The 16,076-nt window shown below is 44.5% G+C and overlaps 1 protein-coding gene across 6 annotated transcripts in view; it reads right to left on the bottom strand.

Moving 5' to 3' along the window:
- MKI67 (marker of proliferation Ki-67) overlaps positions 1–12,410 on the bottom strand; it is a 111,626-nt gene extending 99,216 nt beyond the window's left edge. Inside the window, exons 1-5 of one of the 6 annotated variants that reach the window (XM_078643505.1) lie at positions 12,292–12,410; positions 10,397–10,509; positions 9,627–9,708; positions 9,089–9,204; positions 730–802 (exon numbers count right to left, since the gene is read on the bottom strand). In XM_078643505.1, the coding sequence (XP_078499631.1) occupies positions 730–802; positions 9,089–9,204; positions 9,627–9,708; positions 10,397–10,488 (363 nt within the window). In that variant the 5' untranslated portion in view covers positions 10,489–10,509; positions 12,292–12,410. Of the gene's footprint in view, positions 1–729; positions 803–9,088; positions 9,205–9,626; positions 9,709–10,396; positions 10,510–12,030 lie in introns of all 6 variants that reach the window. The other 5 variants (XM_078643507.1, XM_078643504.1, XM_078643506.1 and 2 more) reach the window with 5 other exon arrangements.
- Between the last annotated feature and the right edge of the window lie 3,666 nt (positions 12,411–16,076).

The following is a 16,076-nucleotide window of genomic DNA, read 5'->3' on the forward strand; positions in this document are numbered from 1 at the left end:
GACCTTATATGTACCTAGCTATGCAGCACATTAGCATGGGTGCTGAAACATCTACTGTTCTTCAACATGGAGGGAAAGTAAGCACCACACTGCTTGACACGCCAGGTATGGGAAACACATGGAGGGAAATAGTGCCTTTCGGCTGGAAATGGTATAGTCCAAAGCTCTGTTTTCAATATAAAATCAAGGCCATCGGTGGTCACATCACAGAAAATAAAAGATTTTAAAACAATATTATTGTCCACAGGTGCTCATGAAAGACAATTTCTATGGACTGGAATCTAGAGAATGCTAAAGTGATTCTGGTAGATTACTGACCTCTGCTGGTTGTTTTCTATCAAGACAGTTAAATAGTCAGTTGAACAGAAAAAAAAAAAGTCCATAAGCGGAAGCAAACAAGTCCTATGGCTGATCGCCAGAGCCCACAAAGTACATACTAGAGGTCTCGAATGCTCGACCTAAAAACGACAGCAGCAAGCAAAGCTATATCCCTAAAATGTGAAACTTGGGAGTCCTTGGAATAAAGAGGGGGGAATTCCAAACCACTTGCTTCTATTCAACTGCACAAGAGACTTGACAGTACCTGAGTGAAGCAGTCGCAAGTTGTTGATGGGTAGAGTTTAGGTTTTTCAGTTAGGAATAGAACTTTCAAACTTTGATACATATACATGTCAAGAATACACAAATGACAGATTGCAACAAAAAAAAAAAAACCATGTTTATAAGTACCTGCAGAGTTTCATTGTTTAAGGCTGTCGAGTTTCTTTTCCTCCTCGGAGTGGACTGTGAGGGATATTCAAACCTAAATGTTGGACAATAAGACAGATCACATAGTAACTTGCGCTCCTACTGTTAAGCAGCCACATACACTTCCTATGCCTTTGTAGAGTCTAGTTCCACTTTTTTCTGCATATCAAAATAAACTTTAATCTAGTATTGGACGAGAAAAAGCGCACATCTGCCTTTCATGAGCAATTCACATCGAGAATAGATTAAGTAGCGTGGCAACTTGAAAACTTCCGTAGACTTCTTCCCCGAGTGAAGACACGAAGACAGTGGCATATTTAAGGAAAAAACGTATTTTGATCTATTAACCCAGGACATTTAATCTTACTCTAAGTTGTTCAGAATTAGGATGCCTGTGTAAAACCCCCATAATGTATTTATACTGTCTCCTTTTCCTAATCCAACGCTTGGGGTGGCATGCCAACCCACTGCCTTCACATTAGCCTCCGCTGCATGCAAACGAGCTTGGGTCCTGCTTCAATGAAACAGTCCAGCCCTAACTGCCATACCAGACCCTCTATGAACACGAACACTGGTTTCAGCTGATTTGGGCCTCTTCGGACGTGTGCACCAGTTTCAGTGGAAGTGCCAACACAGTGACAGGACAAAGGCGGATTTGCATATCCTTCGGTCTAATCGGAGGTATAATAATGGGCACAAGAAAAACAAGCATTGGTTTCGATCAATCATCATACAGGAGAAGGAAAGAGCTCCCAGGCAGGTAAAACGAGAGTGCGGAGGATGTGGCCCAGCAGCCAGAGCTGCTGACACGAGAGTTGGAATCCTGGTTCAAGTTTCGACGGCGCAGCACATGTGATCTATGCAAATCACTTACTCTCGCTGGGTGATCAATTGTAATATAAATGTGCTGCAATAGTAAAAGGCAAAACTTTATGGAAATAGTCCCACCAAAGCAGGTATTTTGGGGCAGGAAACTGCTAAAATAAGCAGACGTTAATTTAAGGAAAATATGCTACTGCCAATAAAAATGTATGGACAGTAAGAGGCGCGCATAGGAACCAATGAGAAGCCAGTAAAGAGGCGGCGGAATGCAAGTCCCCTTTAAGTTTAGATTAAAAACAGATTTCTCAAGGACAGCGCAAGCACTGTGCAGGTGAAACTGAAAAACCTAATGGGGTTGAATACTACCGCTCGCTAGAGGTCCTGCCACAATTTGCCAGATAGCGACGCTACAGGAGTAGCCAACTTGCCTTTTTTCTCCATTGGGTGTCCAGCGTGCAGAGGAGCCGACCGGCGAGGCCGCAGTGGAGGTGAGAGGCGCGGCCCCGGGACTGCGAGGACCAGCAATCAACACCAGCAGCTGGTCCTCTTCCCGCGTGAGCCGCGCCCCCTCCTAGTGCCCCGCCCTCATCGTTGTGCTCTTAACCTCTCGCGGCCCCCGCTTCGCGGGCGCCGCTCGCTAGAGGTCCTGCCACAATTTGCCAGATAGCAACGCTACAGGAGTAGCCAACTTGCCTTTTTTCCCCATTGGGTGTCCAGCGTGCAGAGGAGCCGACCGGCGAGGCCGCAGTGGAGGTGAGAGGCGCGGCCCCGGGACTGCGAGGACCAGCAATCAACACCAGCAGCTGGTCCTCTTCCCGCGTGAGCCGCGCCCCCTCCCAGTGCCCCGCCCCCTTTCACCCATAACAAGTATTTTAAAGTCTCCATTAACGCGCATCGCGGGACGCGCGCGGGTCGCAGCCCGAGCAAAGGGCGGGCCCTCCGGGGACCGAGGGAGCCGGGCCGGGGCTATACCTCCTTCTTAATTACCGCTCCATGTTAGATACCAGCATATCACATATGTGAGTTAGATATTAGTGCCCATACATCGCATTTGCTCCCATTTCAAGTTTGGAATTATCTCCTACTATGCCTCCCAAACCTGTAACTATGGACAACTTCCTAATTAAAAAGGTTGCGCTAATTAACAGCAACAGAAGGGCGTCTTTGGGATTGGAGCTTCCTCCGACAAACTCTCCGGAGCTTCCACTTATTGTCACAGATACTCCCTCGTTGGAGGAGCCCCCTGCCCCTGTACGCAAAGCAACGACTGTAGTGGCCATGATTCATGCGGGTCAGAACGATGAGGTTTCCAACGCCCAAGCCCTCACGGGGACAGGTATAGGCTCTCCTGAAATACAGGAGCCTGTAGCAAAGGAAACCCCGCGAATATTTAGGAAAGCCCGAGTGAGACGCAGGGGGAAGCAAAGGAAAAATAACCATAAAACCATACGAGGGGGGGGGGGGGGAGTGTTTGGTTTTTCATCAGTACGTTTAGAAACTAGATCAGGTAGACATGGAGAAATAGGGGACGTTATTGCGCCCGAATGTCCTAGAGATTCTTTGCTTCTTATCGATCTGTCACACTCGGGGGTCACCGATAACATTGAAAGGTCTTCTTACGACCCTACCATGATAAATAAGCATCCTTTGTCCAGTACACCTACTAGTTCATCTGTATTGGACTTACTTACTGGGAATGATAGTGTTAGGCTATCGGGTTCCCCTAAACTCCCCATTGAGCCATCTCCCATGTCCCCAACACCCCCCCCTACTATGACAAATAGTATAAAAAGGGGAGGCGAGCCACTGGGAAATCGAGCACATAAAATAAGAAAAGGGGTTGTTTGTGCGCCCCAGATACAAACTGGCCAAACCCTAGGATGTGAGGTGGCCATGATGGCCAAAATTGCAGAACTTATCAGGGGTGCGACGCAACCACTCCTAGACAAGACAATTATGATGTGTGCTCATCTAGATCAAATAGAGAAGAAGGTTGAACAGAATTCCCTTCTACTTGACCTGGTAAAGGGGCTAGGAAAACCTAAGGCGAATCCACCTGCAAAACCCAAGGCCAACCCACCTGCAAAACCCATAGTAACAGGGCCCCCTCCAACGCTAGTACCCATAACACCAACAGTAATAACGCCGGCACCTCTACAAAAACAGAGATCTGTGCAAGAGGGGGTAAGAGCAGGTAGCCCTGCAATTACGTTAATTACTCCAACCCCACAGATGGCCATACCCCAATTGGCGGCTCCGGTAATCAATGAGCAAACACCTAAACCAGGGGAAACCCAAAATCAAGGTGGTAGTAAGGACCCGCAAACGACCAAGTCAAGTAAAGGGAATGTTTTGGCCACCGCTCCCAAAAAAACTAAAATTAATTGCGTCGTAGACTTAACCCCTGACTCTGCCCCTTATGTCATTGTAATGGCAGGGGTCCCAGAACTACCTGCAGGTAAACGGGAAGATCACGGAGCACTACGAAATAAGGTTGTCTTCTGGCTCCGTGATAATAGACCGTTACCTGCTTCAATAAATGGCGAAATTATAAGTCTAAGGCGTGCTAACTGGGTGGGAGTCAGGCCAAAGGACAAAAATGGTGATGTTATAATCATCAATTTTAAGGATCATAGGGCCGTGAGGCATATTGGGGATTGGTTCGATGCTAGTAGCAGCGATTCCATCTCTACGCATCTCCTTTCCTACTTTTATCCCTATGCACCCCCAAAAAGTCTCAATGGGGCAGGGACAGGCAGCTTATAAAAAAGCCAGTCCATCAACGTTGGGGGTTCGGAAATGTAAGATCATGGGATAGGGTTGGGCCTTGGGGAGAACAGCCTACGCAGGCTAGTTCTGGTTATGCAAGTGGTCAAGGCCCCTCTCTTTACACTGAGAGGCCGGAGGACCTTTATTCCAGAAATGATTACCAGGTTTATCAATATCCCCCTACCAGCAATCACTACCCACCTTATTTTGGACCCAACATTACTCAAGGGAGACCGTGGAACAATAGAGGACTGCTGCCACCTATGTATAATCTACCGATCCAAAACCGTTATCAGATCTTCTCCGGTTTGGATGGTGTAGATTGACAGCAAGCCCAGATCCCCACAGAATCTGTGGCTGGGGAACAGTCCCCACCCCCAGTTTTTCAAGTTTCCACTAGGGGCAGGGTTCTCCCAAATATCACTGAGGCCCCCACTAAGTCACCCCAAGAACCTCCCATGCTAAATAAGACCTGCACTCTCGATAGGCTGACACTTTGTGACAGTGTCTCCCCGGAGCAGATGCAGTCTATCGAAGGTGACAATAATGGGAGTAGAGAAAAGACAGGGAATGGTCCGATACAGGCGAAGAGTGACCTTTGTCAACTGCTTTTCTGGAATGTAGCTGGGTTGAGGCAAAAAATCAGTAACCCAGCTTGGGAGTCTCTAATAAGCGGTCAGGATATAGTGGCCCTGCAAGAAACATGGACCCAGGACCCAATCCATGTAAATGGCTATAGGACCTTCTTTACCCCAGCAATTGGAGGCCATTTTGGAAGGGCAAAGGGAGGTTTGATTACGTTTGTTTCAAATCACCTTAAAATTAAACAGGCCCAATGTCACTTATATTCCAAATATTTTCAGTTTATAGTTTTAAGAGACCTAAAAGGAGCAAAGGTGATCATTATTAATTTCTATAATAATATCCCGAGGGAAGAAATTGCGGTTGCAATGAAGCAGCTCAAGGAGGAAGTTCAGATAGAGGTAGATAAAAACGATAGAGAATTAGTAATTTTATGGGGGGGGATTTTAACTGTTCACTCTGTTCCAAAGGGAGTCAGGGACTATGTGGTCTAATGACAGAGAGAGATACGAATCTGACCCATTTTGATCACAATTTAATGGGGGATTTGCTGAACGAATTACTATTCACGTTTGACTTGGGGTTTGCTAATGAAACAGCGTTAAAACCCACACCCTTTGTCCCCACCTTTGTTGGTAGAGGTTTGACGTCAACTATTGATTTTATTATCGCCTCCAGTAATCTTAATCATAGAGTTGTGGGGGTCACAAATATCCCACTGCCCATAAGTGATCATCTCCCGCAATGCCTTAAGGTAGCAGATCTATTCCCAGACCCATCTACGGCCGCGCCTCTCATTGAGGCAGCGGTTGATGTGGTTCTTGGGAGACAAAATGGGTATACACTTAATTGGAGCAAAGTAATCCCCGCAATGTTCTTTAAGAAACTCTGGGAGGCGTGCTCTACTAGCTTTTTGACCTGTTTGGGACATGATGCGAGTAGTGATCAAATAATTGAGCACTTTGGTATCATTGCCACAAATATAAAAAGTAGCTTAAGGGTGGAGTCAAAGCGTAGTGGTAAGGGATCCAAGAGCTGGTTCGATAATGCATGCACTAGGGCGCTGAAAAATCTAAAACATGCAGTTCACAGAAGCCCCAGAGACACAGGTGAAATAAGAACATGTAGGTCAGTATATAACCAGGCCCTTAAAGAAAGGAAAACTGCGCTAAATATTAGATTCACTCTCTGAGGCTTCAAAAACCAAAAATCCTGCTGCATTTTGGAAAGTAATTAACACCCCTTTCCCTTATGAAACCCACACTGCGCGAATTGAGATTGCAATAAATGAGGATAATTGGGTGGATCATTTTTCCAATCTTTATAAGGCTCAGGATGATACCCGAGGTGGAGGTCCTCAGACCAGCTTGGACTTACAACCAGGTCCAAATTTGATTGTTACACTTGATGAGGTATTGCTTGCCTTAAGAGCTACCAAAGGAGGAAAGGCAGATGGGCCTGATGGGATCCCTGCGGACCTATTCAAAGTAAACTCTGAAATTTGGGGCCCAATGTTGGTACAACTTTTTAATGCAGCTTTGTCGAGGGGCTTAAAAGATTCCTGGTTCACCTCTGTCATTGTCCCTATTTACAAGAAGGGGGACAGAAACAGTTGTGCCTGCTATAGGCCAATCTCCCTTCTTGATTCCTCAATAAAAATCTTGGGTCGAATAGTGCTGGCAAGACTCCAAAGTTGGGCGGAAGAAAATGATGTCATGAGCGACTTGCAATTTGGTTTTCAAAAAGGGATTGGCACAATCGAGCAAGGACTAAACCTAATGTTATTGCAACATAAGTATATAAGGATTAAGTCAGGACGCTTGTATTTTACCTTTGTGGATCTTTCATCTGCGTTCGACTGTGTGTCGCATGCCAAATTGTGGGCAGTAATCAAAAGTTTGGGAGTGGACAACACCATCATCTCTTTTCTGAGGGAACTTTATAGTGGAGCCACAGCTTCTGTTCGCTACGGTAGAGGGGGTGAATGCTCCAGAAAATTCAGTGTGGGTCATGGAGTGCGTCAAGGTTGTGTATTGGCACCTTTTCTCTTTCTCCTCTACATTAATGGGCTTGAGCACCATCTGCTGCATGAGTGCAGGGATATGCCCAGGGTTGGGAGGAGGGCAATCCCTGCGCTCATGTATGCGGATGATGCTGTGCTTATGGCACGTACACCCCAGGCTCTGCAAAAACTAGTAGTAAGCTTTGAGAACTTTATGCTGAATCTAGATTTGCTAGTAAATTGTAGTAAAACGTTTACAATGAACTGTGGTCCTAAATCAAGTAAACCGATGAAACGAATGTTTTTAAATAATGTTCCACTAGACGATACCCCAACCTTTTCTTATTTGGGCATTTTATTTCATGAGTCAGGTTCTTGGACAAGTGCAATTAAGGCCAGAACTCTTTTATTTATGAAAACGATCGTGGCTTTAAAGAACTGTTAGAAAATTGGGCAGGAAGCCAATAAAAGAATTGTTAACTATTTATAAAGCAACATGCTCATCTGTGGCTATGTACGGTTCAGGCTTGTGGGGGTACGCAAATGCAGATCCAATCCAGGTTGGGGAAAATAAATTCATGAGGGAAGTCCTTGCAGTTCCACAGTGCGTTGCCACATTTAATTGTCACGCTGAACTTGCTCAACCCCATATAACAGATATTAAAATTCAACCCATCCTGTTGTGGCACAGGGTATGGACCACAAATGAATGTACCATGAATCGGGCTCTACTACAGGATACCCTCAGCCTGGACCACGTGGAGAGATCACAGTGGTTGGGATATGTTAAGTGCTTCCTGACTGATCTTGGGTGTTATTCTTATTTTTCGGATCCATCTACAATGGACAGCATTCTCAAGGAGCACACAAAGCCCTCTGCCTGGACCATCTTGAGGATAAGAGGAGGAGAGTTGAAACTTCGAAACATTCAGCACAATCCCACCTCCTTACTCTATGTGAGACTAAGACTGTACAGCCATACCTTTCCCTGCCCATGTCAAACTATGATCGCTTTCTTTTAACGCGATTTAGATTCTGTATATTTTTTAGATTGGTGTCCTTTCCCAGTATGAATTTATGGACACGTATATTGCCCACGTGATGGCATTTCACAACAATCGGATATCCATATCCTTTTGCAGATTTTATAGTGCCTCTCGTAGTGAAATTATCGTCCCTTTTTTAAAAGAAATGAATTTAACCAGATGCCGCCCAGCTTTTTTAGAGGTCCAGAGAATGGATACGGTTTTAACTGTAATTTTAAAATTCTTAAAAATTGTGTTTAAATTACGGAAACAAACGATAATGGAAATGGTTTAAACCTTTTCCCACTGAATAATTATCTATTGATCTCCCTCACTGAACACCTATTTAGAGTTGTAATCATTGTAACCTGTTTTATATGTTTGTTACTTTCATGGTTATTTGTTTTTAATCGAATAAAGTTCTTTGATCTGATCTGAATACTACCTAGAGCAAGTGTCAGTGGTAAGACTATTTGCAAGCATTACTTCGATCACTGGGTTGGATTTCCTTTTCCTAGATCTAAAAACCCAAACGTTGACAGAGCAGATGTCTTATCACACCGTCAAATATCAGTACAATTTAGCATTCAGAAATCAACTCAGCCGGCACAAGGACTAGTTCCAGAACTAAAAACACAAGGTAGCACCTCATGGGGAATAAAGGGCTATAAAGAAAGAAAATAAAACGTAATTTAACACCAAAAGTTTATAGAAATAAGTTAGACTGCAAATATTTAGAGATTCAGACAAATCTCATAAAAGTTGCTAACACTCAAGGATTATATTAACCTTTTCAAACCATTTTATTAACCTTTTCAAACCATTTTAGCAGAACTCTGGTGGAATAATCCTAGGATTAACTATTGGACCAATTAAAAAGAAACATTACAGTCAAATAGGTTTATATAAATGTAGAATAGAGCGTGGGCAGTGCACGTAATACGTAGGTTATGCCCAAACAATGATAGCCTTCTAAAGATTCAGAAGCACACCACGTGCAGATACTGCATAGCAGAAAAGTGGCATACGGACCGATATTTAAAACAAAGCTGTCTGGCAGTTGTGCGAGTATAAAAAAAATAAGTAGTTGGAATTTCAACTCTTTCAGCAAAAATAGCTTTTAGTGACAGATTTAACATACCTGAAAGAACGATCAATAACAGTTAAGATATCGCCATGCATGAGAGCCACAGGTTGTTGAATACAGACACCATTCAGCTGCGTCGGATTTACAGAACTTAGATTGGTTACAATTGCCTGAAACGTTAGAAAATTGATAGTTAATGAGAACCACCGACATTTAATACAACATATACACACACGAACCTCTGCCTCTTGGCTTTTAAAGTTGCAAATATTAATGCCGTCAGCCAAGATAGCTCAGTGAGTTGCATGCTAACTGACGTGTGGACGTCATAAATTTGGCTAACATAATGGTTATCTGAGCCTGCCAATCGTTAAGCCGGTTAAAGTAACATCACTGCAATGGACTGCAGTAACACTGGTTAAGTGCAGTTCAGAAGCGCCGTTTGCGTGAGATACCAAGGAACACCCCCGCACACTGGCAAATGTGTATACCATGCACGTGTAACTGCAGTTTTGGCAAACAAGAATCATATGTATCAAGTTTTGACAACGGGTTCTCTAGCTGACAGACATTTGTCAAAGGGTGAAATTACCTCCTTATTCTCATTGACTTCGATTTTGCAGTGTTCTTTGGACACATGGGGCAGCTGGATGCGAATATCGCATTCAGTTTTCCTGTGGTGTTAAAAAAAGAACATAAACAGGCTTTTATTTTCCTCGAGCATGCTTCATGTAATGAACACTAGTTTAACAACATGCAAACTGAAGTAGAAGACGCGAAACGTAATCCACGTTCAATATACCACACGTTTAGCAACATTAGTTATAACTGGATAGAACATGCATATTATGGTAATAGCAAGAGGACAACAATGACAGTCGCACATTGACCGCAAGTCAGCTTGCATGCCATCCACCTGCAAACAGTATTCCATGCAGTGTGCAATCATATTAAAAAACCTTACTAAAGTTGAAAGCACACCTGCCAAGTGAAACAGCGACTCCGGGTACTGGTTTCACACAGACTAACAGAAGACCCTACTAAATGCGCAAAATAGCTTCTAGTAGTTTAGTCGACTACTTTTATGATTGCGTGTTTACGGGTACTTCAAGGTGCTCGAGTAGTCATTTCAAGATAAGACCATTTCTAATAAAGCAAAGCATTCATCAAGCACGAGCTCGTCTACAATATGTTAAGGAAATAGAAAAATTGGGTGCTTCTCTTCGCAAGGTGCCCGAGTAGTCATGTCAAGATAGGACCATTTCTAATAAAGCAAAGCATTCAACGAGCACGAACTGTAAATGGAGTTCTGTTGACATCTAAACCATCATAACAAACTAAGTGTTAACATGAATAATTTACCTCCCAAACAAACAGCTCGATGCAGTCAATGGAAAGTGAGTTCCGTCTGAACCATTTCTTTTAATAACAACAATTTTCCCATATAGCGGCATCTTCGTAACTGGAGATCCTACCTGAAAAGATTACAAACCACTGTGAGCAATACACGGAAAAGTTTGGCGAACCCCAACAGTATCTCTGCACGCGGAGCCCGCCATCCCCCGCCCTCCTAAACCAAACAAAAGAGCGCGGGAGCTGTCAGTGACGCAACAGCTGCGACCGTAGTGCCAACAGGGACCAAAGGACCCTTACTGACAGTGAGGAGCTACAGACTCCCGAGATGTACGCTCTGCACACCAAGGGCTGTAATATAGGCTGCGCGCTGCACGGCCGCGTGCTGCACGGCCGCGTTAGTTGCTGGTACAACAGGTACCTTGCGGCCCTGCTCTGCCTGGAAGGGGTGAACAGCTGCCTCTAACTCGCAGCGCGGAACCCAGTAGTACCCGGCGCTGCCCTGCTAGGTCCCGAGGCCTTTTCAAGCCGCCAGAACACATTTGCCGCTCTCGCACTGAACCACTGCCTTACTAGTCGTATTCACGAACTATGAACACTGACTGCGCCTCTACGCCAGGTGTAGGGGCAACTGCATCTGGACCCTGCACCAAGACCTGCAATGCCCTACCAGGCTTCAGTGCAGGTTAAACTAGGCGGCTCCGCTCTCACTCCTCGTTCTTTGCTGGGCTCCCGCTACCTATCACTACAGCACAGGTCGGTGCATCTAGTCATAAAAAATAACTTTTTGCACCGCCCTACATACGCCATGAGCACGGCGACCACTGTATACAAACCCAGCATTACACTTTCTTCGGAAGTTGTATCGTTACTCGAGTGTACAAGTCCAACCCTTGTTAAAGTACTGACTTGTGAGGCCAACATTGCAACGCAGCAGCCGTGTATTACTGGTCTCTGTTCCCACTACAGTAAAAAAAAAAAAACTCATCTACTACGCCTGCAGCCTTGAAACCATGTCACCCCCCCCTTGAAGAGCTTGCCTCAATACTGTCAGCATTTGATCTTAACCTGGAGAGCTGGTGAAACCTCAGTACCAAACAGGTAGAGAGGGTGTTTCCGGTTACTCGGCCCAGCAGCATCCCATATTTTAAAACAGATTTTCCAACAAGATATTTATTTCCTAAGAGGGAGGCGGCAACAATAGTCAAAATTAGGCGCCGATAGGGACACTAGTGGCCGGGTATTTGCTTACACGTGTAGCAAGTCAACATCTGGACCGCCAGAAGCAAACATGCGGCCATACAACTCAAACAAAGGGCACGATGCTTTAGACCAGAAATGCTGACCCTTGGGAAAAAAAACGCGCAAACTATTGACAACATTTCCAAAAGCCCTCCAAACAATTTAAATATAACATCTTTAGTTACCCGAGTGCATATGATGTTTAAGCTTTGCGCCCAGGGTCACTCGGCTGTATTCAATCAATGGAATACTCAAAGAATTAAAAATGCATTTGGTCGGGTTCCCTCGTTCTCAGGTCCGAGTGACGCCTCCGTTTCGGATGCAGCAAATCCCAAGTCCGTCAAAGCCCACCCAGCAAATAAAGGATCCTCCCAGATCCTTCAAAACTCATGCAATCTCACCTGTAAATAAAAGTTGAACGCCGAGGATCGGCAAGTCCATCAAGGGCACCGAAGGCCGATAAGTCAACTGCGCAGCGTCGCCGACATCAGCGCATACTCGCAGCGTCCTTTCCTAACTCGTCTAAGTGCACCCTTGGCGCGCACTGCAAACCGCTGCTGCTGCCGCCGCCCTTCTGCAAGCCGCGTATCCTTCCGCCGCGAACACAACACTCACCGGGCTAAGTTGCACAGCACTAAAGAACTTTGCAGTGAGATCGTTACCTTCTTTTTGCTCGAATCTGGAGCACCCAGCGAACGGTCCTCCGTTCAGCAGACCTAACGGCAACTTTTAGCTGGATTATTTCCTGAGGCGGATGGACACCTTTAAAACACTTATTTTCAAATGTGTTCCAAAATTCCCCGCGAAGCCGTTTGATTGGCGAGTCTATGTGTCGTAGAGAGAAACGGCCAATGAAAAGTTGGGGTGGGCGTGGCTGTCTGCACAGTGCGCCATTTTATTACCTACTAGAAACTAGACAACAGAAGCTTGCTAAGGCGGGAGGAACTCCATAATGTATTTTTTTCGTGTTTTGTTTTTAGGAGCCAACCTATATTCTGACTAAGTGTACAATGCGGATGGCCGTTGCTGTCACGTCAGCGTGATGTTTTCTTACGCTTTCCGTAGCGTTAGGTTATCTTTTGTACTATCAGCATAGTTTGCTGACATTGAAAGTAAGTTTTGTAAACACACTGTCGGGGAGGAAGAGGAGGAGCGTTGCGCCTTCACTTGTATTTGGCGCTCGTATTTCAAGGAGGAACTGTCCTGGTAAAATTCCGTCTGCGCAATTGTTTCTGTCGCTTGGTTGTGCGGTGAAACATAGTTGGTAGATGCAGAAAAGACTTGTCGTTTGCCATTATAAGCTATTTAAAGCCCTTTTGGCTTTTGTATAGAACGTCGCTTTAATTGTAGCGGAGTACAGTCAGGTTCTATTTAATTACATGCCAACACATTTTTTTACGTCACGGCCAGTGGGATACAGTGCTAGTATGTCCACTGCAGCGCCTTCCTTAACCGTGACTCCTCCCTCAAGCTGTTGACGGCTCTTATTACAGTTTTCAAATACCAACCATAACAACACGTTTTCGTTTGTAGGTTTATTTTTGGATAGATAAAGAAACCTTTCCCGTTAGCATTCTATGGCAGGAACTTCCTTTATGATGTAAATTAGGAAAGCCAACTATTTTATTTTCGGATATAATGCCCTCTTTGAAGCTGAAGACCTGCAGGGGGATTGTAAAGCGTCGATTCCAACTTTAATGTAAAATGTTAAAACCCTGCATTAACTGCAACACTCCACTAACTAATTACCATCTCACGTGATTGAGACATTGGTCGTCACATGTGAGTTAAAAAAAAAATACATTGTTTTATCTACAGTTGTATATGATTCCAGTCCAGTTGTGTCCGCACAATACGTCTCTTCTGGTAAGAGTGTGAAAGGCGTGTCTAGTCAAAATTACAACTGTTTCAGCAAATGTGAAAGAACTGGCTTTTGCTGATTTGTTCCATGGAAATTCACTTTGAACAGCTGATTAAACCTTCATAGAATGTTTGCTGCTCACATTTAAATCCCTTAAAGAAATCACACAACTGTAAATAACTGTATTCCAACCCGGAACAAGTATAAAAGTGATTAAAGCAAGCCTATGCACACGCTTGTATTAATTTCAATTCTTAGTAAGCCGTTTGTCGAACTTCTTCACAAATTCAATAAACACATATATCACACAAATGAGTTCAATCGGTGTAGTTGTGATTTTCTTGTCTCCTTTAATCCGAAAATTGCCCAGCCAACACGTGTTTCGTCTAGGGATGTACCCCACGACTTCTTCAGGGCTTTACGGCAACTGTAAAAAAGTGATGGACGCCGCTGGTTGTAATTCAGTCCCTGCTGATATGTTGATAAAATGTAACTGACATTCACAGTCTTTATTGTAAAAATTGTTCCTTTCATGTAGAGCAAAGTCCTGTGCAAAAACGTCAAAATTAAGGCTAGTGTTCCATATTCATCTGCACTCCAAATACGAGCACCTCTCAGCGAGTGCGCTGTCCGTGGTAATCCTGCTCCGAGGTTCCAATTCGAACCGCAAGTATAAAAGTGGCTCGAAAACTTTCAAGTATTCTTGAACAAGAATTTTCAATTTTATTAATGACACAGAGGCAGAGATTATGCATTCTCTACTTTTCTTTATTCAAAATAGCCATGTAAAATACAACCAATGGTAACCATGACATCCCAGGCTCAGCAAGAATAAGTGACTTGCACTATAAAAGTCAATCTCAACCCACGGCATGGATGAAACGCACACAAAATAACACCCTTGAAAGTAACATACATTAGTTACCCCCGAACATCCAACACCACACCTACCTGTCGCCATAAGAGCCTTGCGTAGAACTCGCATAACACAACTGAACACATTGACAATACCCACTCTTAAAGGTATACAGGACAACCCAAACTTACCACACCCATACTTTTTTATCAAGTGCAGTACTACATCTGTCATTTGCTGGAATAACCAGGAAGTCCGTCCAGCAGCATCCAAGACAACAAGGGCAGTTTCCAGCTCCACAGCAGCACTCCCAACTAAACACGAATTTCATCAATTGATGGCTGCAAAAAGATCTCCAGAGCGACACAGGTCCCACCCAGCTGAGACAGTTTTCAAGTGCATAAAGAAGGGAGAAAGGCTATAAGTGCTATCATGAGCAATAGACAATGTCTTGATAAACGACCAGTGAGCAAAATCTCATTCAAATTAAAGCAACCCCAACCCGGTCCAGTCTTGCCAGCCTGCCAATGTAGAGAAATTGATGAGCAGGAACATCCTTGAAATTGTCCATACTGCTCCATTCACTTTCAATATGAATGCCCAATAGGGCTAAAACTCTCTGTTCAGCACGCTGACAAGGAAAGGATAGATGAGACAGCGATATAGGCTCCAACAACCGGAACTCTGCCACACCAAACCATCAGGTGCTGGATATGACTCCAAGATGGTGGCACGCACGACTGAGGAGCACCGGGTGGCTCTGGGCGCTTACGCTCAGCACAACGTCACTCTGCAGAATGCCTAGCCATGCGCTGTTGAGAACCTTGTACAGCTCCACGCGGCTTCGATGACAAGGTGAGGGGTACACGAGTAACTCGCAATCCATTCAAATGTAGCATTTAACGGGCAAGTAGCACTCGACTGGCACACACCACCTTTTCTCCCAAAACTCACCAATGTCACAAGTGGTTCAAAGGCACACTGCTGGTCCCACAGCCGTTTTCACAAAATCACAATCAAGACCATGCCTCTGTCAGTTTTCTCCTTTTAAAAACTGTCCACTTTGACTGGACACAACACACTGCAAACACAAATTTCTCTTTAAGCCTTGCCAAATCCTATTAACTTGAATAACTGGTACAGCCTAGGTTATCATCGGCACACGAAGCTCATGAAAGTAAATAAAAGATGCACACCCTGCTAGTCTGATCAGTCTTAAAGTCACTGGTGGGGCTTCAGGGTTGCAGAGCTTACTGTATTTTCCTGTACCTTTAGTCACTTTAAATTCCGCTTAAAGTCTTTCTCTTCAGGTTCTCCGTTCCTTGTAATCCTGGTTTTCAACGTCTTTTTCCCCATTCAATCAAACACACGTACGTTCTTGTTCACCAAATCGTAGCCAACATGTTGTAATATGAATGCGGTCCAGTAGTCCAGGTATAGATTAAGTAAGATGATTTATTAAGTAGTTAAGATCAAGGGGTATAATGAGGAGCCCCACTTGTAGCAGCCTTCCTGCTGCTCAGCCCATACTCCAAGTGACTCTCAGACAGCCAACATTCCATGCAACACCATGCACCAACATTCCACTCCACCCTCACACTGGCTGCGCAGCAGGTATAACAAGTGTCTAATAACCAATGTGCACACAAGCCATTCTATAAACATCTTAAACTCAGCCTCCTCTGTTGGAGAATGGCAGGCAGGACTGGCAGCAAAAGGGCTGGAATCTT

The sequence above is a fragment of the Lissotriton helveticus genome, chromosome 5_1 (assembly GCF_964261635.1).
Source record: "Lissotriton helveticus chromosome 5_1, aLisHel1.1, whole genome shotgun sequence".
Classification (NCBI taxonomy): domain Eukaryota; kingdom Metazoa; phylum Chordata; class Amphibia; order Caudata; family Salamandridae; genus Lissotriton; species Lissotriton helveticus.